A 20,901-nucleotide genomic window follows, 5' to 3' on the forward strand; every position below is an offset into this window, starting at 1 on the left:
AATATCTGGATATTTTTTATAATTTTTGAATGTGAATGTGAGAAACAACAAAAAGTGCAAAAATAATTATTTTGTAATGACGTTACAGTGACCGTCCACTTTTAGAACGTCTCTAGTTCTAAGAGTTAACTTCCCATTAAACATTTCCATGGTAACAGCGAGCTCCACCACTCAGAGACATCACTATTACACCTGAGGATTGTGGGTAGTGTTGTAATCTCCTTGACATTACGAATAAAACCTGAATTGCAGTTGATATCACACGGACTTGTGGCTTCTACAGGAGCATATAATATTGTTTTTCGAAAACTTTTTGCTTCTGGCAAGTCTACATCGGATGCTTACAATATTATGGCTGACAATCAAAATCTATATTCATAAAATAAATGGGATTTATACTTCTGGAACCAATGTGCTGAGCTCTATTCATGGCCGCAGTACTTTTACTCAGCTGACCTTGTTTCACTTCTCTCCTCTGTGTCCCTTCAGGAGCAACCGGCGCAGGCTAACATCTCCAACATCTGCACTGGGCTGGAGATTCTCTGCTTCCTGCTGACCGTGCTGCAGTCCCCTGCCATCCTGGCCCACTTCAAGCCCCTGCAGCGGGGCATCGCTGCATGCATGACCTGCGGCAATACCAAAGTCCTGCGGGCTGTCCACTCCCTCCTCTCTCGCCTCATGAGCATCTTCCCCACTGAGCCCAGTAAGTTTGTGGCACTCGACACCTAAATTCTCACAGGGAGTGAGTCAGACTCGGAACTCAGGAAAGCACTACATGTCTGAGAAATCATCAACTCCCTGTTGCTTTCATTAAAGAGTGACAAAATATTTGGACAACTGTGCTGTTCTGTTAGAATAGTTGATGGTTAAATGCCTCGGCTGATTTTTGCCCTGTGTTAAAAGCCAGCCATTCAAGCAAACGTTTCTTTCTTTCTCCAGGCACATCCAATGTGGCATCTAAGTATGAGGAATTGGAGTGTCTGTATGCTGCTGTGGGCAAAGTCATCTATGAGGGACTTACCAACTATGAAAAAGCGACAAGTAACACTAACCCCACACAGCTCTTCGGTAAGACCTACAGCTCTCCCTTTCTCCCTTTTCCTCTCGTTCATTCCTTTCACCCTCTGTTGCTCTCACTTTGTTGCTCATAAACCCTGTTATCTTTTTTTTAAAACTTTTTACACTCCCACTTTTTTTTTTCCCGACAAAACCTAGCTACCTCTCAATCAATTTTAGCAATTAAGCCCGTGAATGGGTCATTAAAATGCGAGCTGATGGGCCCTGCTGCACCGTGGAACATCTGGTCTGTTTAAAGTGAGGCCACAGTCCAGGGGTTTGGGAGAGGTTGTCTTGGGAAGGATTGCTGCCTTCGACCACACTCCCTGAACAAACATTGCTCTTATCCGCCCAGCTGTAGAGGAGTATTTATGGGGGGAAAAATACATTAAAACTTATTCTTAAGAGACGGTTTCTGATTTTCTTCCTCGACAATCTTAAAACTACGTTAACTTTTGAAATAAAGGGGCCCTCAAGGTGACCGAATGGCTTCTGGAGTACAGTCTTAAGATAACACTATTTGATATGCTTTCCCAAAATGGCAGTTGTGGTCAATAGAAAGCTTTTGGTATCGTGTTGGGGAAAATGCAGTGATGTGACGCCATCCTTCTGGCCAGAGGGGGTGACATTTTAACATTTGTCTCCCCTCCAGGGAGCAGCACCAGTGAGGGACATTACTCATACCTATCTCTGCCTGTGCCTCTTTGACACACTGGAACTTTTGTTAGATTTAAAAAAAAAAAAATCAAGCCCTTGTCTGCGAATGAGCACAAGCTGACTGCAGGTGTAGGTGTCCGTTACCTTGTCCCCCCCAGAGGTCGAGGTTCCTGTCAAGATAATTGTATTTCCCATTTTTATTTTCCTCCATTCATTTGTCTTCCAGGAACACTGATGATCCTGAAGTCAGCCTGCAGTTACAACGCCAGCTACATCGACCGCCTCATCTCTGTGTTCATGCGTTCACTTCAGAAGATGGTGCGGGAACACCTGAGCCCTGCGCAGGCTAATCCAGGGGTGACGGAGACCAACACCGGTACATGCACGGACAAGAATGCTGTGGAAGGATTCCCATACAAACACATACACCATAGACTTCACACAGCAACATGCAGAATGAGCACATAAAAACATACTTTTTTACAATTCAAGGAAGGGTTGCACTTATTTCAAGAGTCACTAATGCCAGATACTGAAATCCATTGCTTTTGATTTAAGTGAATTACAACAAAATGTTTCATGACTAAGAGAGGCTACTCTTGACTGGTTCACAGTATGACTATACACCGATGGCAGCAATTTAAGGCAGGGTTGGTAAGTTGTTTCTGAAGCCCTTTTTATCGTATTTGTTCAAAGCCTCTTCACATCCTTTGATGAGAGGGCCAATGGGAGGAGGCCGGGTGTATTGGTTGCCTGTGTAGCCTGCTCTGGTTTTTCTGGTTTATTAACCCTAGCTTTAAGTATACAACTCAAACACACTAAAACTACCAGAGCCCATCACGAGACATCAGCTACTGTTTGAATTGAGCTTACTCTGAACGTGATGCAAAAACATTGTTGACTGTATGTGAGGTCGGTTGTACAAAACACACACGCACATTCACACGTTGATGTTCCTCAGACTTGGTTAGAGCTCATATATCCTCTTCTCAGTAATGCCTGGTGCTTTGTTCTCAATTGCTTTGTTGGTCAGGGGGACATCCACTTTACAGATAGTCTGATTTCACTGGGAATGCTCCTCAGTTCTGGTTGCCAGCATGTTTCATCTCACAGCTACTCTATGGATAAATCAAACAAAAGGGCAGGTCCCAGAAAATGTCTGGAGCAATTGACATTTGCGTTCGCACCATCATTCCCTCTGGTAAATTTCAGGAAAATGTCCAGACTGCAGTGCATGTCTGAAAGCAGCTTTGTATCTCTGTCAGCGAGGGTAAAGAGTTTCAAAAGTTTAAACCTTTTGTTGCTTAAGTCCTTAAAGTTTTTTTTTTAGCTTTGTCATGACTTAAACAAATTTCACTAGGGTTTCCTGTTCACCTTCTTCTCTGAGCTTGGCTTCACCAGGTTGGTAGAAATAGGCCGTATATAATTGCTGGTGCTACTTCAGACGGGAGGTAATGGTTGTTAGATGTTATCAGTGCTTTAAATGGGCCCCTAATGACTATATCGGGAAACACAGACATTTACTCTCCACTAGGAACCGTTATAGTCACTAAGACCAAAGGCTATCTCACCAGCGAGGCCTTTGTCTGGAAAGTCTTTTCATGTCTCACAAAACTAATAATCTTAACAGAGGAACTGATTATTTTAAAACTGTTCAGTATTATTTTGCCTGCTATCACCTTTAAAGAATAGATTAACATCGCAAATGTTAAATTGGTGATGCGTGCATAAATGTGTGCAAGGCCAGAAAATAGGACATGGGGAGAAACTTTATATTCTATTACAGCGCTTACATTTTGGAATAGCAATAAAAGAAATGAAAAAGAACAAAAGACATCACCTGCATGTTATTTTTCTGTCTTGGCTGACATTGAAGACATGCTCAGCTGAGATTATAGACACATCAACTTAATTTAAACAATAATTTATCCATAAATGTCAACAAACACTTCCAACAGAATTAAAACAAAAACTGCATATAATCATGACTGTTTTTTGGCAGATCATGTATTTCATTTTGATTTCTGACTGTTTAACTTCTCTGTTTTCATAGTGACCAGCGAGCTGGTAATGCTGAGCCTTGACCTGGTCAAGACTCGCCTCTCCGTCATGAGCATGGAAATGAGGAAAAACTTCATCCAGGTCATTCTCACCTCGCTGATCGAGAAGTCAGCTGACCCCAAAATCCTCCGCGCTGTCGTCAAGATCGTGGAGGAGTGGGTGAAAAACAATTCGCCCATGGCTGCCAACCAGGTAAGAAGGAGGCTGTTTCTAAGTGAGAGAGTTCAGAAGTTTACAAGCCGTACATGTCATTCTTCTGTAACGTCATGTTAATGCAGTAGACGATTGCATTCTTTCTCTGATAATAGCGGGAGTGAATCCAAGAGCTGATTCAGCAATGTACATTTTAAAAGGTGTGAATCCTTTGGACAAACAACAAGCAAAGCACATTTTTAAAACCCAGTCAGGTTAACATTAGCATAAAACCCACAGAGGGGTCTTTTGTTCTTTATTTTCTTTTAAGCTGCAGATGGAGAACAAGCAGCGAAAGGCTGAGGTGGACAGAGAGATTCATTTATAAGAAAATAACTGAATACATCATCAGTTTTTTCTATGTCCTCTTCCTGTCTTTTATTTTGATATGCTCTCCCATTGTCTCTCTTTTCTTATCACCATAATTCTTCCTTTCAGATGCCGAACCTGCGTGAGAAGTCCATCTTGCTGGTGAAGATGATGACCTACATAGAAAAACGTTTCCCAGATGAACTTGAGTTAAACGCCCAGTTTCTGGACCTCGTTAATTACGTCTACAGGTAATTACTGCCATTTATCACATGGCCAAATGGCCGTGCCACTGATGCCACGCCGCCCTTGCATCCATCTTAAAAGCAGGGCTGAAGGTCGGGAGGTTGAGACAGGGAAAGACACGGAAGCGACGGGAAAATGCAGATGAGGAGTAGAGTTCAAAGCATGAGCAGTGGACCATTCATTACATTTTTTTTTTTTTTAAATGATAGAAACTAGGATAGGGAGAGATAGATCATGGCGATAGACAGAAATGTTTAGAATCAGCAGGGGGTACATGGAAGCACAGAAAATAAATTAGTGGAAATTGTCACTGTAGATAGAAGAAAAGGAGGAGAAGAGGGGGTGGGAAAGACGGCGGGTAGTGATAGAGATAGATATTGTGTCTGGGTCTTTCACCGGGCTACAGTAGTGTCAGGAATCGGCTAACTCATGACAGGACACCCAGCAGGTGGGGGCCAGAGGGGAGAGAGTGTCCCACTGCCTGCTATTCATCAAACCACAGCTCTCATTGTCTTTCTGTCTTACACACATACACATTTAATCAGCCAAATGTACCCTGTATCCCTCGGCACCATCTGCTCTTCATGTCAAAAGGTGTTAAACTAACAGTGAAGCCATGATGGACAGCAAGTAATGATAATGGAATGATAAAGCAGATGTTCCACAACAATATGCGATCAGGAGAATAGCACAAATCGGGACAATGTGCAGCTGTGGTGGCCTCATCTTTGTCGATGCTTTTATCACCACCTTCCCTCGCTCCTGCTGTTTATGTGAATCATACTCATGAGATGCATTCACTGCAGCAGGACGACGCAGAAATGATGACATTTGTTATTCAAGTGTTTATTTTGTGGCCGTTAGTGCCTTACTATCACTGCAGTCGCCACATCAACGATATTTAATTCCAATCAGTATTCGATGTTAACTGCCTTTTACTCACACTTCACTTCTCCTAAGCATAACATGACAAGGCTGTTAAAACATCCTGGCACCAGGCATTTGAATGTTCATATGTTGAAATCCCACCTGTATGTTGTATTTACAAATGACCCCTTAAACCCAATCAAGATTGTTTTGTTTATTGGTAATATGTGTGATTATATCTACACTTACACAGAAAGACCAGAAAAATTAAGCTGTGAATATTGATTACTTTCAAATTTTTAAGATTGTATCGACAGTGAAAACAAGTTATTCCTTCAAATATTGAACAACTTGAATACAATTCACCAGCAGCACAGAGGACAGTTTCCAACTGACCATAGAGAAGAATCAACACATCTGTGATAAACTCTCACTAAAACATTATAAGCTTAAAAAATGTGAATGTGAGCGTTTGTGCTCTCATTTTTCTCTCTCCTCAGTTTGTATTTTGTAGTTTTGTTTGATATTTTGACTTGTTTTTCACAGTTTCCTTTCTGTAAAATCTGGCTCTTGCATCAGTGTTGCCTACTAACTAGTAGTAAAATGGCTATAATAAATAAATACATGTTTCTTCCTTCACATTATTCAGGGATGAGAGCCTTTCAGGAAGCGATATCACGTCCAAGTTGGAGCCGGCGTTCCTCTCGGGGCTTCGCTGCACTCAGCCACTGATCAGAGCCAAGTTCTTTGAGGTGTTTGACTCCTCCATGAAGCGGCGTGTCTATGAGAGGCTGCTCTACATATGCTGCTCTCAGAACTGGGAGGCCATGGGCAGCCACTTCTGGATCAAACAGTGCACCGAGGTAAACAGAGCGCTGCTTCCTGATCTTTCATCTGGCCTGTTGAGCCTTATATCCAGAATGCGTTGTCCACTCATAGAATACGTCTTTCTCATTCAGGCCTGTTTTTTTTTTCGCAACCTCATAATTTCCATCACTTGTCCTTTACTGTTACTGAGTGTTGCACTTGTGTGTGTTTGTGCTTGGTAGCTTCTGCTGGCGGTGTGTGAACGGAACACCATTATCGGTACCAGCTGCCAGGGGTCCATGCTGCCGTCTATCACTAACGTCATCAACCTGGCTGACAGCCATGACCGCGCCGCCTTCGCCATGGCAACACACGTCAAGCAGGAGCCGCGTGAGAGGGAGAACAGCGAGACAAAGGAGGAGGTAGGACAAACGCACATATCACAATGCATCAGCAGGTGCGCTCATCGGCAAAGTAGGACATTATCCTATTAGGGGTGTGTTACATGCTGTGGTCCGAGGAAGTGTGGAAGTCTAGCTTTGTCTGTAAAATGAGTGCGATGGTTAATGCCATACAATTCCTTCGTGCCAAAGTCCAGAGTGAGGAGTAAATGTTTTCCTCTCCTCCCTTGTTGTCCCTGGCAGGATGTGGAAATAGACATAGAGTTGGCCCCAGGCGACCAGACTGCCATCCCCAAGACCAAGGAGCAAGCCGAGCGAGACGCCGGCAACCAGCTGCACATGCTCACCAACCGCCACGACAAGTTCCTTGACTCACTCAGGGAAGTCAAGGTAAGGTTAGAACCAGCATGCACTCGGCCTTTCAGTTCACAGTGTACTGAAGGTTTGACGAAACGGGACAGGAGTTTGACAGGGGCTGTTGAAATTATGTATGTAACACTTGTGTTAATGAATTTTTCAAGACGCCACAATTTTTCAGCGGTAACTACAGGAGAACGCAGTGTTTGAAATATTGAACTTCATCAAATTTTTAAAACATTTTTCCTGAACTCTACGGTGCAGAAGTTTTTCATGATGCAGAACCCTGCTGATTTTTATTCAAGCTATAAAATCAGCAACCGACTCAGGCCTGGCACACCAGTCAAATAGAATTTAACCACCTAGTAGAATGGTAAATAAGCCGTACTCTTGCCTCTGGGGGACGGCTTAGATTGCTAAGTCAGCTGTAATTTTTTCTCTGTGGTTTTAGACCGGGGCCCTTCTGAACGCTCTGGTCCAGCTTTGTCACATCGCCACACCGCTGGCTGAGAGGACCTGGGTTCAGCTCTTCCCTCGCCTCTGGAAGATCCTTTCTGATCGGCAGCAGCATGTGAGTATAACTTACTGGCCTCTTCTATAGTTACAGGTCTGCTGTGAATGTTGTGTTTGAAATGACATGCATGACCAATCTATTATATGTTGTGTGATGTAAGTTATTTTGACATGACACATCATGAAAAACATATTTTTCACATTATAAATCATAAACACACACATGCACTTATTTCTTCTCTTCTCTCCAAGTGTAACTTGCAGCACTTGCTGATTTCTTATTTGCAAACAATCCCTTATTCCCTCATCTATGCAGTGTATATCCTTTTCCGTATTTTAAAAATTCTGTTAACAAGCAGACACTAACTCTGACCTTGGCCATCCCATTTCTGTCTCAAAACGTGCAGTTCCACTTAATGAGGACATACTCATTCATGCTAAATATGGAAATGGAAAAAGCTGAGGGAGGAAGGCTGTAATGAATTTAATGAAGCAGATGCATATAGAGTTTTTGGAGAGTCGTGGAAAGGCCTCGATTTGAACTGATTGAGCCCTTAAACATCTGAAATATGCCATCGATAGAAAGATGGCGTCAACATCGTATTTTCTTCTTGAGACAGGCATGAAGTGACAAATCTGTCATATGTGTTTATTCGGACGCCTGCCTCAGCTCTGCATTAATGCTGCCATTACACCACATCAATTTATGGTGGAAATGGAATGATTACTCGTCAGGCTTTATATCTTCATGGGGATGATGGAGAAGCTTATTTTTCACAGGAAGAACTTTAATGGCATATTGGCCTTCTCCACCACCAACCCAATTAAAGTGACCATCAAATCATTAAGTATTCCATGCCGTCAACAGGCAGTGAAATTATATTCATTACCAATACATCATTTATTTCTGAGTGGGTGCCAGTCATGATTATTGGAGAACGAACCCACGTGGTCTCGCTCAAAGTCTATTCTGTCCATTTGTGGGCATTCGGAGTGGATTTGATTGCATAGTGCTGCAATTCATACAAGATAAATCTTTTTTTCACATTATTTTCACTGGCTTAATTAAAACCAAAGTGCTAAAATAGGTTTCATTCATTGACAATAAAAGAGGAAAGGAGGAATTCAGAGCTGAACCTGGCAAAATGGTAACCGATGACCCTCTTTCCTGTCTCCAGGCTTTATCGGGAGAAATGAGTCCTTTCCTGTGCAGCGGCAGCCACCAGGCCCAGCGGGACTGTCAGCCCAGTGCCCTGAACTGCTTTGTGGAGGCCATGTCCCAGTGTGTGCCTCCCATTCCCATCCGCCCCTGTGTGCTGAAGTACCTGGGCAAGACGCATAACCTCTGGCTGCGCTCCACTCTCATGCTGGAGCAGCAGGCCTTCGAAAAGGGCCTCAGCCTGCACAGCAAACCCAAGCAGAGCACAGAGTTCTATGAGCAGGAGAGCATCACACCACCTCAGCAGGTAGCGTATATTGCTTTGAACACTAGCAGTTTTCTTTTACTAAACATTGATACCCTTTCATAGACATGGATACCTTTTTTTTTTTTGTTGAGGATCATTTTAAAATATTATTTGTTATCTCGAGAGCTGATCATTTTCACGCAATTACCTTAAATGTAACCTAAAAAACTGACATCAGATAACTGTATCTTATTTTATTAGCTCCTTAAAGCAAAGATACTTAAAAGAAACTTACAGGCAACAGTGGAATACATTTAATCTAACTGGACCATTGACATCCTGAAATAGACGTGAAAGTGATCAGGATAATTTCGCACCTCCTTGGTCCGAAGACAGTGGAATAAATTGACTTGTTAAATCTATTTTAATGAAGTCTCAGCATATCTATCACTTTGCCCAGCAATTGCTAGGTGGTTGTTTACATTAGGATTAATAGAGTTTATTGTATTACTAGCCCTGTATGTGTAAATGTGTCTATTTATTTCTCCTTCTCTTCCACTGTGGTCTGAACATTTTTACCTGGGCCTGAAACAACCTCATGTTTTAAAGCTGATAAATCTGCCTCTTATCCTCTTTGAACTAGACTCATTAGCAGAAGCTGCTCTCATTCAATTTGCAGTTTGATCACTGCAAATTTTCCAATTTGTTCTGCCGCCATCCTCATTTTGTTCTGCTTCTCTGCAGGAGATCCTGGACTCCCTGGCGGAGCTTTACTCTCTGCTCCAAGAGGAGGACATGTGGGCGGGTCTGTGGCAGAAGAGGTGCAAGTTCCCCGAGACGGCCACTGCCATTGCCTACGAGCAGCACGGCTTCTTTGAACAGGTTAGAGAACGTTTGATGGAAAACCATGGACCACTATAAAATCAAATATAATCTCACTTTGCATACGCTATATGCTGTTAAACTGTTGAGTACTATACAAATTTCTGTTTCTAATATCTTGCTCTCTGCATTTCTGTCAGTGAGCGTAGACTGTAGGTTACATCAAGTAACATCAAATTGATCATGTTGCACTTCTTTGTATTTTATTTGCCTAAAGAAAGTATTAAAACCTTAATAACGTGTCTGTTCAGGCCCAGGAAAGCTATGAAAAAGCGATGGAGAAGGCCAGAAAAGAGCACGAGAGGAGCAACGTCTCCCCGGCCATCTTCCCCGAGTACCAGCTGTGGGAGGACCACTGGATACGGTGAGAATTCTGCAACCCAAAAGATACCGTTATCCCAGGGGGCAGCCTTTCTTTGCACATCATCAAGTCAGAGCCAGCTTTAAGACTTTAATACTTTCATATATATACACTGTGCACTATTGATTGCACAAACCAGAAGATATTTATTCCATTCATCACATTGTGAATTATACAGCAGAGCATCCAGAAATCACAAAATCTGAAGAATGTAATGAACAAACTGAATTTCTATATATGTTTATTTATTTTTCTATAAAGCTGTCTGCGCCACCTTTCTTTTTGCAGACAGGTAATATTATTTTGTCCGTATATAGACGTGTCATAGATTCTGTTACTTGGAAAATATGTTTCTGTCAGCAGGAAAATCTGCATCAAGTCCACATGATAGATCTAAATTCAGTTGTTTCTTAATAACACACTTGCCAAAGTCTGGGATGACCACCGTGCCTCCCTGCAGAACCAAATTACTCTCCCCAGTCGGCCTGTTTCAAAAAGCTTTTGTTGTTTTTGATAAGCACTCTAACTGTAGCACGTTTAAAAGTTCTAAACTTTTCATCTCCTTTGTCTGTGTGTCCAGATGTTCCAAGGAGTTGAACCAGTGGGAACCGTTGACCGAGTACGGCCAATCTAAAGGCCACTCAAACCCTTATCTTGTGCTTGAGTGCGCCTGGAGGGTGTCCAACTGGGCCGCAATGAAGGAGGCACTGGTACAGGTAAGAAGTGCACATTAACCGTGTAACAATTTATTCATGTAAGGATTTCTTCACACTTAAACATACCCACACATGTTTGCTCTCACATTACAGTTAAAGGTGCAACAACCCCCTAAGAGTAAAAAACAAAAATGGAAACTATGACCTCAAATTCTCACTTAAACAATCTCAGATGCACTGGAGCCTGTTGGCTTGAACCCAGTCAACCAGAGACTTCATTCCACTTTTATTTTATTCCTGGTTTTCGGTACAGTTTTGTATATTAAGCCCAGGCCTTATGTTAGCGTGAAGTATACTAACTCAATATTGACACCGTCCTAAACCCCCACAGCCCTAGGGGGAATGAGAGAGTCGTTCCTTAAGGCCGTGGAAATGCAGTTCAGCTGTTTGGTCCCTTAATTTATTGGCCTTGTGTTTTCTAGAACAAAGTGTAGATGGGTGGCGAGTGCATGATAGTCCCAGACATATAACAAATACTCCTGCTTTGCTCTTTCAAGGAGACTTGGAACCAATTGAACTGCTCTGTCCTGAGGTGACACCTAATTAAATTGTCTGGATGGCAGAACGAGCTCTGCTATATCCCCTCCTTGTTTCATTCCTTCCTTCCTTTGTGTATCCATTTCTCTTTCTATTTGTCTCTTACTTCTCCACCATCTTTTCTATTCTTGGTCTTCTTTTTGTTATTACCACCCTCTCTTCTTCTTCCTCCTCTGTCTCTTCATCCCTCGTTCCACAGCTCTGGCTCTAGCAGCTAATATTTACGACAGCTGCGTGTGTGAATAATTACCCTGGCATCTGCTGCAGGGTGATTTGTTTTATGGCGTAGGAGAGAAGCTGGGCTTTCAGTTACCTGCCTGCCCAAAGCACACCAGCTCAGAGACAAAGTCCAAATGTCCCTGCTTTCAATTAAAGCTGGCTCTTGATAAGGGCAGCTCTGTCTCCGGGATATTCATCAAGCGTCACCCCCGATAAGTGCGCTTTGACCGATCACTGTAATTTTCTCCAGCGATCGGAGCTTTCACAAATACGCTTTCTCACTCTCTTCTGCTTTTCACTCATCCTCTTCTTGGACTTCTCTTATTCTTTCTTTCTCTTACTCCCTTGCACACACACAAACAGGTGAACCACAGGTTTGGCGTAGCAGACTTCCCTGGGCTGTTTACTGTTAATGCACTCAGCCTTTTAATCAATAGCAGGGCCTTTTCCTCTCATCCGCCTCCACCGTGTCAGACTTGTCAGGTTGATTATTCATTAGCGCTAAAGTCCTGTTGAAGCCATTCAGAAAATAAATTGGAAACAGTATTGTGTTGCATTTGTCCAAATCATGGGTTTCACCGGGTTTCTGCGGGGCTTAGGCGCTGTGGTTACCTCAAATTACACAACTTCCATTTCGTTTTAGAAAAACGATATGTCTAATGTGGTACAAGATTTCTCAGTATAATTTTTTATTTCATTGGGTTTAGGTAGTGCGCCAAAATGCTTAGGCACCGTGCCTACATTTTGTAAAATAGGGGAAACCTTGCAAATACTAAATTATGCAAGGGAAGATCCACTCTTACAAGACTGTGAAGTGTTTACTAATCTGCTTGATATAATAGAGACACACAAAAAAAACAGCCAAATACACCATCTGTGGAATTCATCTAGAGAATGTGTCACAAATTTTAAATGGAGGGATGTTTTCTTATTTTGGCTGCAGCTACTGACACACACGTAGAAGACACAGACAAAGATGTCACGAGAGTTTGAGGTGATAAGAGCTGACGCGTGTGTTGTCAAGAAAATCACGTGATCTCCGCAGCGGAGTTAATACGTCACTTCCTGTCTCTGCCTACTGCACCCGGCTGCTCCACCTCTCCACCTTAATAACGCGGAGGATTTGTTGCTGATGTGAACTCGTCTGTGCAGAGAACCTCCTGCTGTGCATGTGTGAAAGGCAAACTGCGGGTAAACTCCGTAGCCAATTCTCCAGATTTTACCCGCAGGTCATGTCTGAAAACGGCTTAAGTCAATCAACTGTTCTCAGAATTACACACATTCCAGTGTACTGCTCAATGTGCCATGGCATAGTCTGACATTCTGCAATGTGTTACTTTACAGTGTCACCAAGGACACTGTAGAGAAAATAGAAATTATTAAAATTGGTATGGATTATTACAGTTGTAGAGGAGATTTGCAGCCTCCTCAGCACTGCCTCTTATCCCGTGGTGCTACCTGTATGAATTTTAAAGAAACACTTGTGGATTGCTTGACAACATGAAAGGGAAAGTTGAAGCTGTTTTACCACTGCAATCACAAAAAAGTCATAATTACAAGTTGAATATAAAAAAAGACAGATGGGGGTGGGGGTGGGGGTGGGATTTATGCTGTTCTCAAAGACAAGGAATAAAACTATTTCAAAAAGCAGCGGTGTTCTTGTGAATTATCTTGATATAAGGCAGAGCTCCACACAGCAGGGGTACCTAAACTGTCTATTATCCTCCAAAAGCAATCATTCATTCTGTTTTATATTGTCAGTTTTTAAAAATCATTGACTACTCAGGTTTGTAGCTGCAGCCTTCACTGTTACGATGAACTTATATTTAGATTTGAAACTTTCTGTGTGAATTTTCCAGGTGGAGCTAAGCTGCCCCAAGGAGATGGCCTGGAAGGTCAACATGCACCGTGGCTACCTGGCCATTTGCCACCCGGAGGAGCAGCAGCTCAACTTCATCGAGCGGCTGGTGGAGATGGCCTCCAGCCTGGCCATCCGCGAGTGGAGGAGGCTGCCTCACATCGTTTCCCACGTGCACACGCCCCTGCTTCAGGTCAGTATACGACACGCATGGAGAGGTTTTTTTTATCAGTCTATTTAAAGTCGTGCTGCAGTCAGGATGCCAGGAACAGAAGTGGAGGGAAGTCGTTTTATTGCAATAAGCCCTCTGAAGAGATGCAAGTCGAAAGATCGTCTGTAGCCCTGAGACAATGCGTTGTTGAGTGACACTGATAACGTCCTCTATCTCTTGCTCCCTCACTCCATTTTGTAAAATTGAGATAGATGATTAAAAAATATTTTTTTAAATACTTTGATTCCACTATGAGAGATTGCAATAGACAGGAGCAGAGATGAAAAAGGAGAATGAGAGAAGAAGAGAGACTAAAGCGGTGGGAATTGAAAAAGGTGTAAAGTGAACAGAGTAAGGGGGAGCGTGGGGGAGAGAGAGACAAAAAGAAGAAGAGGGAAGAAAGGGAGTTACTTCAGAACGGCTGTAATTACTTCCCTGCCATCAGATACCATTTGATTAAATACCTGCAGCAGAATTACATTTACATGATGAATGGGACGTGCTGAATGAAGGTTAGAAATGGGCCATCAGCTGATATTAACAGATAATTGTGAAAAATATTGTACTGCCTAATTTATTTTGTTTAAGGAGATTTGATTTCAGAGCAGTGGGTCTTCAGCAAAGCTCCGATTCACTACATTTATCTTTTCAAAATGGGTATTTGAATTGGGTGACTACACTCTTTGTTAGTGTGTGTGTTTATTTTGGTATGCCTGTGTGTCCCGTGTCCAATTAATTTACTCTAGCTGCGGGAAAACAAGCTATTTATTCCTCTACCCAGCCAAGCGGCCTGTTGTAAATCTCCATATATCTCACATTCACGACTCCATGAGCCTCGGAGAATGAGACGCCCGCGCACCCTCGCAAATACAGCATGGTTCAAACTCCATTTGAATCAAGTTATCATCAAAATCTCAGCTCTCAGCGATGACTTACGATCAATGGATTATCACCCACACCATCGATTATGAGGGGTGGCATTAATATTGATTGATGAGTAGTTATAATGGAATGATTGATTATATGTTCTCAAAGCGGCTTTGGGCCAATCAATGGGGCTCCTTTTCACAGAATGAGATAGAAGCCCTCACTTATCATTTTCCCATTTTCCCATCTCCTTGTCCCTTTCTTCTGCGCCAAAGTGGAGCAGATGAGGTATTGAAGCAATGAAGGAAATCATAATGATTTTCTCTGCAAAATTATTTTTGATGGTACAAAAATTGACTTCATTTCTAAAGCAAAGAAAACTGTTTTTCTGAGTTGGGTTTTTGTCTTTGTGCCATTTTAGCTTCACGCAGAATGTCTTCTGATCATTAATCAAATGGTTTTGAAAAGAGGAAATCCAAAATTTAACAATAATGTGCATAAGCGTGTTAATTTGCCGTAAGACGCTTAGGGAAGGTGTTGCTTCTTGGCTGTGTTAAGGATCCTCTGGACTAATGGTCCTAAGAGTGAAATTATATTTGGTCACTTTGATCCATCTTGTTTTAGGGGCTTTCAGTCCATGGGGTTGTTGAGTATGAGTCTGAAGCAAGTGACCTTCGAGAGGGCAGCTCCATCATTGTTTTTCTTTCTTCATACTCTGCCAATACCCATTTAGTACTATGTAGTACTAACAGTACCCTCCTTCCTCCATCTATGAGTATGTGAAATTTGGTGCAGATAAACATTATTGTTGGGCCTTGGTGGAGGTATATACTCATTCCATTTAGATATTTTAGGGATCTTCCGCTTCCCTGAGCTGTACCCCAAACACTGAAGAACACAAATAATGGGAGAGAGATTATGCAGAAATTCTCCTGATGTCAAAACCCTTTAAATCAAGCAAAACTGTAATGTCATGGAGATACAAAAAACAACATAAAAATAATTTGTGGATAAATGGATACGATATGTGCAAAGTAAGCAGGGAACTTGGCAAGGTGCACAGATTTGTTTAGAAGTGTGGGCAAATATTGGCAAAAGGAAGTGGAGCTGGTATATTGTCTGGTCCAAGCCTCTCAAGCAAACTGTGGGACAGGCCTCAGAAGTGTAAACAAAAAAGTTAGCCATTGCAAGCAAGAGAAGCTTTTTCCATTTGCCTGCGGCTCCACTTCTGCCATCTGGCACGCACCATACAAGTTAGGGTGAAAGAGTCAAGTGAGCGTATAGACAAAGATACTTGTGATATTGTATGAGAGTTTCAAGATATTTCTATCTTCACCCCAGGCTGCACAGCAGATCATCGAGCTACAGGAAGCAGCCCAAATTAATGCAGGGCTTCAGGCAGCGAACCTGGGCCGCAACACCAGCCTCCATGACATGAAGACGGTGGTGAAAACCTGGAGGAACCGCCTGCCCATCGTTTCTGATGACCTGTCACACTGGAGCAGCATCTTCATGTGGAGGCAGCACCACTACCAGGGTATGATGCACACACTGACAGATTCCAAGTTTAACTACAGGAACATTGAAACATATATTCCTGTTCATATGCATGACTATTGACACATTCTAAGTGTGTTATAAGGTTCCACTGTCATGCAGACACGTTCTTATTTTGCTGCTTAGGTTTACACTAGTCCCAGAGAGGAGTCTTCTCTAAAAGGCCAGGATGTACAGAACCACCTCAGGGTTTCTGTATATTTCTAATGTCAGCTCAATAAAGCACTCTCTCTCACTGCAGGCTGCAGGACACACACACACTCACTCACACACACACACACACACACACACACACACACACACACACACACACACACACACACACACACACACACACACACACACACACACACACACACACACACACACACACACACACACCTTTCTCGGTGCTCAGCTCTCTCCCGTGGTGACTTTGAAACCAGTCAGAGAAGCAGCCACTGCAAAATGTGATGTCTCATGCAACTTGAGCTCCGGCTCACACTGTGAGGAGCTGAAATAATAATAGCGCTGGTTCTGCAGCACCATGCCAATAAAATCCACTTCATTTATACATGACAGCCTTCAAACTTATGTTAAAGTGAAATGAAATATTCGTGATGAAATTTCATCACCATGGCCCATTTACTGTTCAATACATTTAGTGTCCCCGGTGCCCTGCCTCTGCGCTATGACAGCAGAGCTATTTCAGATTGAGATCCCCGTGTTTCACACTGCTCTGAGCTCCCTCTCTTTTCTTTGCTCATTTCTTTTAACAACATGCAACTTACACAAAGATGAAAGCACCTTTTAATGAATGTATTTTCTCTATCTGCAGCCATAGTGACGGCATATGAGACGAACACTCAGCACGACCCTAACAACAACAATGCCATGTTGGGAGTTCATGCCTCGGCTTCTGCTATCATTCAGTACGGCAAGATAGGACGCAAACAGGTAACGCTTCAATCTGCTATCATCATCAATCAAAATAACAAAACAGACAAACATCTGTCTTTTTCAGGTTTATTTAATCATTTCTGTCTTTTTTATGAAATCACATCACACTGTTGTTTCTCCAGGGTTTGGTGAATGTGGCTCTGGACATTCTGAGTCGGATCCATACCATCCCCACCGTGCCCATTGTTGACTGCTTCCAGAAGATCAGACAACAGGTCAAGTGTTACCTGCAGCTGGCCGGTGTCATGGGCAAGAATGAATGCATGCAGGTAAGATGGAGTTCGACCTTCTCTGAAAACATACTAGACTCTTAATGTTACGTTTTACTGATAAAAACATTTGTTCAGAAAATTCAAACTTAGAGTGAAAGTAAGTGCGATATCATCATGAATAACACTTGCACTTGACTGCACCAGATTGTTATGTTAAACGCTCCCTGTAATTAATATTATATTACGAATATCAATGTGTTAATGATCGTTTTTGTCGTGTTCAAAATTCCTTTTGGTTTTTTATTAGCAAATACATAAATGTTATTGCAGTTTGTAAATAACTCGTGAAATATTTTATTGGCAAAGTCGCTCTCTAGAAAGGGCAAAAATCAATTTGCTTGTACAGACTTAATTGTGTGATCAAAACATGATAAATATATCGCACCAGTGCACCTGCAACATAATGCTGCACAGCTGCAGGAGACGTGGACCGCGGTAATGAACGCTCCGACTATAACTTCAGTCTCTGCTGAAGAGCAACACATTTGATGCATTTAGTGTGTCTTAAGTGCTCGGTTTGATTTCTGCCGGCAGTAGCTGGAAGCGTAGTTAGCGGTGATTTGAGTGGGGAAAAGTAGTAAGAGCAAGAAATGTTTGGGGTGGCTCTAGGTGACAAGCTATAGCAGGGAGACTTATAAGGGAGTGTAACTCAGGAGCTTGCTCTTAAGCCCGTGGAGTACTCTGATTAATAGATGCAGTCCAGCACACCACAAGTCATTAAAAGTACCAGCAGACACTCCTCTCCCTCCCTTTCTCTCTTCTATCTCATATCCTCTGGTGCTCTCTGTCTCTCGCTCCTGCTACACATCATTTGTCACAGCAGTATATAAGGGACACCTAATCAGAGGCTCACCATAATAGAAGTCTAGTTCCCGCAACACCTCTTCTTTTACTTCTTAATGAACACTGAGCAGTCCGTTTGTTTTTCACCTGTGATTATGACCCCGGCAAAAATAATGGTGTGGTATCTTCTTCACGATAAACGAGAGTTTTGCTTCTGCAGTTTTGTCTGAAGCTGAACCTCTGGTGCTCTCTGCTCTGTTTGTTTAGGGCTTGGAGGTGATTGAGTCGACCAATCTGAAGTACTTCACTAAGGAGATGACGGCTGAGTTCTACGCTCTGAAGGGCATGTTCCTGGCCCAAATCAACAAGTATGTCTTCCAGTGTTCCAGCTGTTATACCCCTCCACCTTCACACCTCAAGTATCCATAACTCTCTTTTCACTTTTCTGATTTTGACAATGGGAATCTATCCTTCTTCTTTTCCTTCATCTGTCACTGTCTTCCCTTTTTGTTCATTATTGCGTGGTCCCCAAACTGTCTCTGCTCTCTTAACTCTGCGTGGCTGTTTTCCTCTTTCAGGATAGAGCAGCCATACTTAATAAGCACTTTTCACTGGAGCATCTCTGTGATTATGTTACTAGGTATCCCCCATGATGTAGTTTAAATGTTAATGTTCATCTGTGTCATCAGCTTGTGACAGTGGCAGTAATGAGTTTTAGGCTGCTGGGGTCGCCTGTGGAGCACATTACTGCTCTTCCCATGTTTTGCCGGGCTGTGCCCAACCACAGCTCCGCTCTCATGCCCACCACTTCCCCGTTAGCAGCCCCCGTTTCGCCCGTCATCTTTGACGTGACATGGCACCCTGAGGGGCGAAAGACAAATTGAGGAAGGCTTATTAAATGTATATGCAGCTCAATAATTAACTCGAGGCAATTTGCAGGAATCTATGGGATCAGCGGAACTTGCCTCCACCTCAGCAGGGTTTATTGCAATCATTAACTTCCCCCTACACCAGGGGAGAATTAACAGCAGAGTGGGGGGTAAGGGGTTGAGAGTGGGTGTGAGTGTGTGTGTATGTGTATGTATGGGTAAAAGCGAAGCCACATATGCTAAGGATTTTGGGATCATTCAATTAAACAGGTGTCAGAGATTTGACAGTCTGCTGGGTGCCCGGGTAGGAGAGACTGTTAATGTACTTTAACACTGGCAAAGTGACTGAGGCAACCCCATTAAGTATTACTGGTGGGCCTTCGTCTCTCCGATTCCCATAGCAATCAAGCTCCCATTTCTTAATCACATGCCAAAATGCCTTTCATAATAACACATTTTAATTGATTGACTTGGGAGACGTTTCACTGTAAGTAAGTAAGTGGGAGAGTAGTTTTTGGAAGCGCTCCTAAAATGGAGGTCCATTTACCAACTGTAGTTCAGTCAGGCTTTTTGCATTGACAGGCCTGTCTCCTTGTTTTGACTGCAAGGTAGCGCGTCTCGGGGGTGCCTCTTGCATCTTGTTTATTAATCAGAGGCGGAAAGGTGTGAAAAAAAATATTCCGACTGCGTGCCAGCGGGTGGTTAGAAACCGCTTGGCGTGGTGAAAACAGCTGATGATTCAGGATATATTTCTCCGTCAGCATAAATGGTGCAGTCAAAACTCGGGTCTGCTGCCAGATTTCACCTCTCCGTTTCATCGCGTGCTATTTTAACAGTGTCCAAATCAAATACTTTTACGTGTGACCGCTAGATTGCAGCACTGGGATAAAAATCCCACAAATCCTCGGGTTTATCAGCCCCGCAGATTTCTCTAAGTTGTAGCTGTGCTCTTCACGGTCAATGTATGTTTATACAGATAAGTATAGCCACTACAGTGAGGCTCTTACCTTACTCTGTCATTTCTGATTAATCAGGACTATGCATAGCTCACGTGTCACCGAGTATTAAATGGATTGATCTGCACTATGCCATAGGGTTGGGTTCAGCTCACAGTACATTGTATCAGAACAGCTGAACCCTCTGTGACATTTATTCATGCTGGGTTAAATGCTTACTCTGTAATGCCAAGTGTAAAAGCCTTGCATATGACAGCACATGAAATATGGTACATATTGATGTGTCGGACATAATTCAGAATACGATCATCATAATCTGTTTCTCGCACACTCCATCTCTCCTTTTTATTTTGCTCCTTCAACCTCCGCTCCACTCTTCACACAAGTGTTCCATCCGTGTCTATCTCTCATCCAGACCCCCCCCCCCCCCCCTCTCTTCAGCGTCTCTCTCTATTTCTTATCTTTTATTCTCCTCTGACTTCTCTTTCACTCAGTACTTTCCCCTTCTTCCCTCTGTTCACTTGCCCTTGACTATTCACCCTCAATCTGTCCCTCACTTTTTAACTCTCCCTCCTTGTTCCAGGTCAGAGGAGGCCAACAAGGCCTTTTCAGCAGCGGTACAGATGCACGATGTCCTCGTGAAAGCATGGGCCATGTGGGGGGACTACCTGGAGAACATCTTCGTCAAGGACCGCCAGCTCCACTTGGGAGTCTCTGCCATCACCTGCTACCTCCACGCCTGCCGCCACCAGAACGAGAGCAAGTCCCGCAAATACCTGGCAAAGGTGAGAAGGGGGACTGGGACATGGGGCATTTGTGTGATTCTTCATGTTTAAGTATGGTAGGCTAAATGTGAAGACTTTTGTGATGGGCTAATATCGGAGAATGTCAGCGACCACAACCCCTGTTTCTATAAAATCAGTAGCTTTTGTTGGAGCTGTTCAAATATGGTCACCATTAATTCCTTCCTGACCATATCCAGCCCAGATGTTATTGGTGCTA

General features: G+C 43.0%; 1 protein-coding gene across 1 annotated transcript in view; it reads left to right on the forward strand.

The window, feature by feature from the left end:
• trrap (transformation/transcription domain-associated protein) overlaps nucleotides 1–20,901 on the forward strand; it is a 79,516-nt gene that overhangs the window by 38,709 nt on the left and 19,906 nt on the right. Inside the window, 19 exon segments of the mRNA XM_034570128.1 lie at nucleotides 490–703; nucleotides 940–1,068; nucleotides 1,940–2,089; nucleotides 3,767–3,966; nucleotides 4,405–4,526; nucleotides 6,038–6,251; nucleotides 6,438–6,617; nucleotides 6,840–6,986; nucleotides 7,405–7,524; nucleotides 8,645–8,932; nucleotides 9,617–9,754; nucleotides 10,006–10,118; nucleotides 10,696–10,831; nucleotides 13,447–13,638; nucleotides 15,865–16,060; nucleotides 16,898–17,016; nucleotides 17,142–17,288; nucleotides 18,342–18,442; nucleotides 20,483–20,684. Of these exon segments, the coding sequence (XP_034426019.1) occupies nucleotides 490–703; nucleotides 940–1,068; nucleotides 1,940–2,089; nucleotides 3,767–3,966; nucleotides 4,405–4,526; nucleotides 6,038–6,251; nucleotides 6,438–6,617; nucleotides 6,840–6,986; nucleotides 7,405–7,524; nucleotides 8,645–8,932; nucleotides 9,617–9,754; nucleotides 10,006–10,118; nucleotides 10,696–10,831; nucleotides 13,447–13,638; nucleotides 15,865–16,060; nucleotides 16,898–17,016; nucleotides 17,142–17,288; nucleotides 18,342–18,442; nucleotides 20,483–20,684 (3,108 nt within the window).

This window comes from Hippoglossus hippoglossus, chromosome 19, assembly GCF_009819705.1.
Source record: "Hippoglossus hippoglossus isolate fHipHip1 chromosome 19, fHipHip1.pri, whole genome shotgun sequence".
Classification (NCBI taxonomy): domain Eukaryota; kingdom Metazoa; phylum Chordata; class Actinopteri; order Pleuronectiformes; family Pleuronectidae; genus Hippoglossus; species Hippoglossus hippoglossus.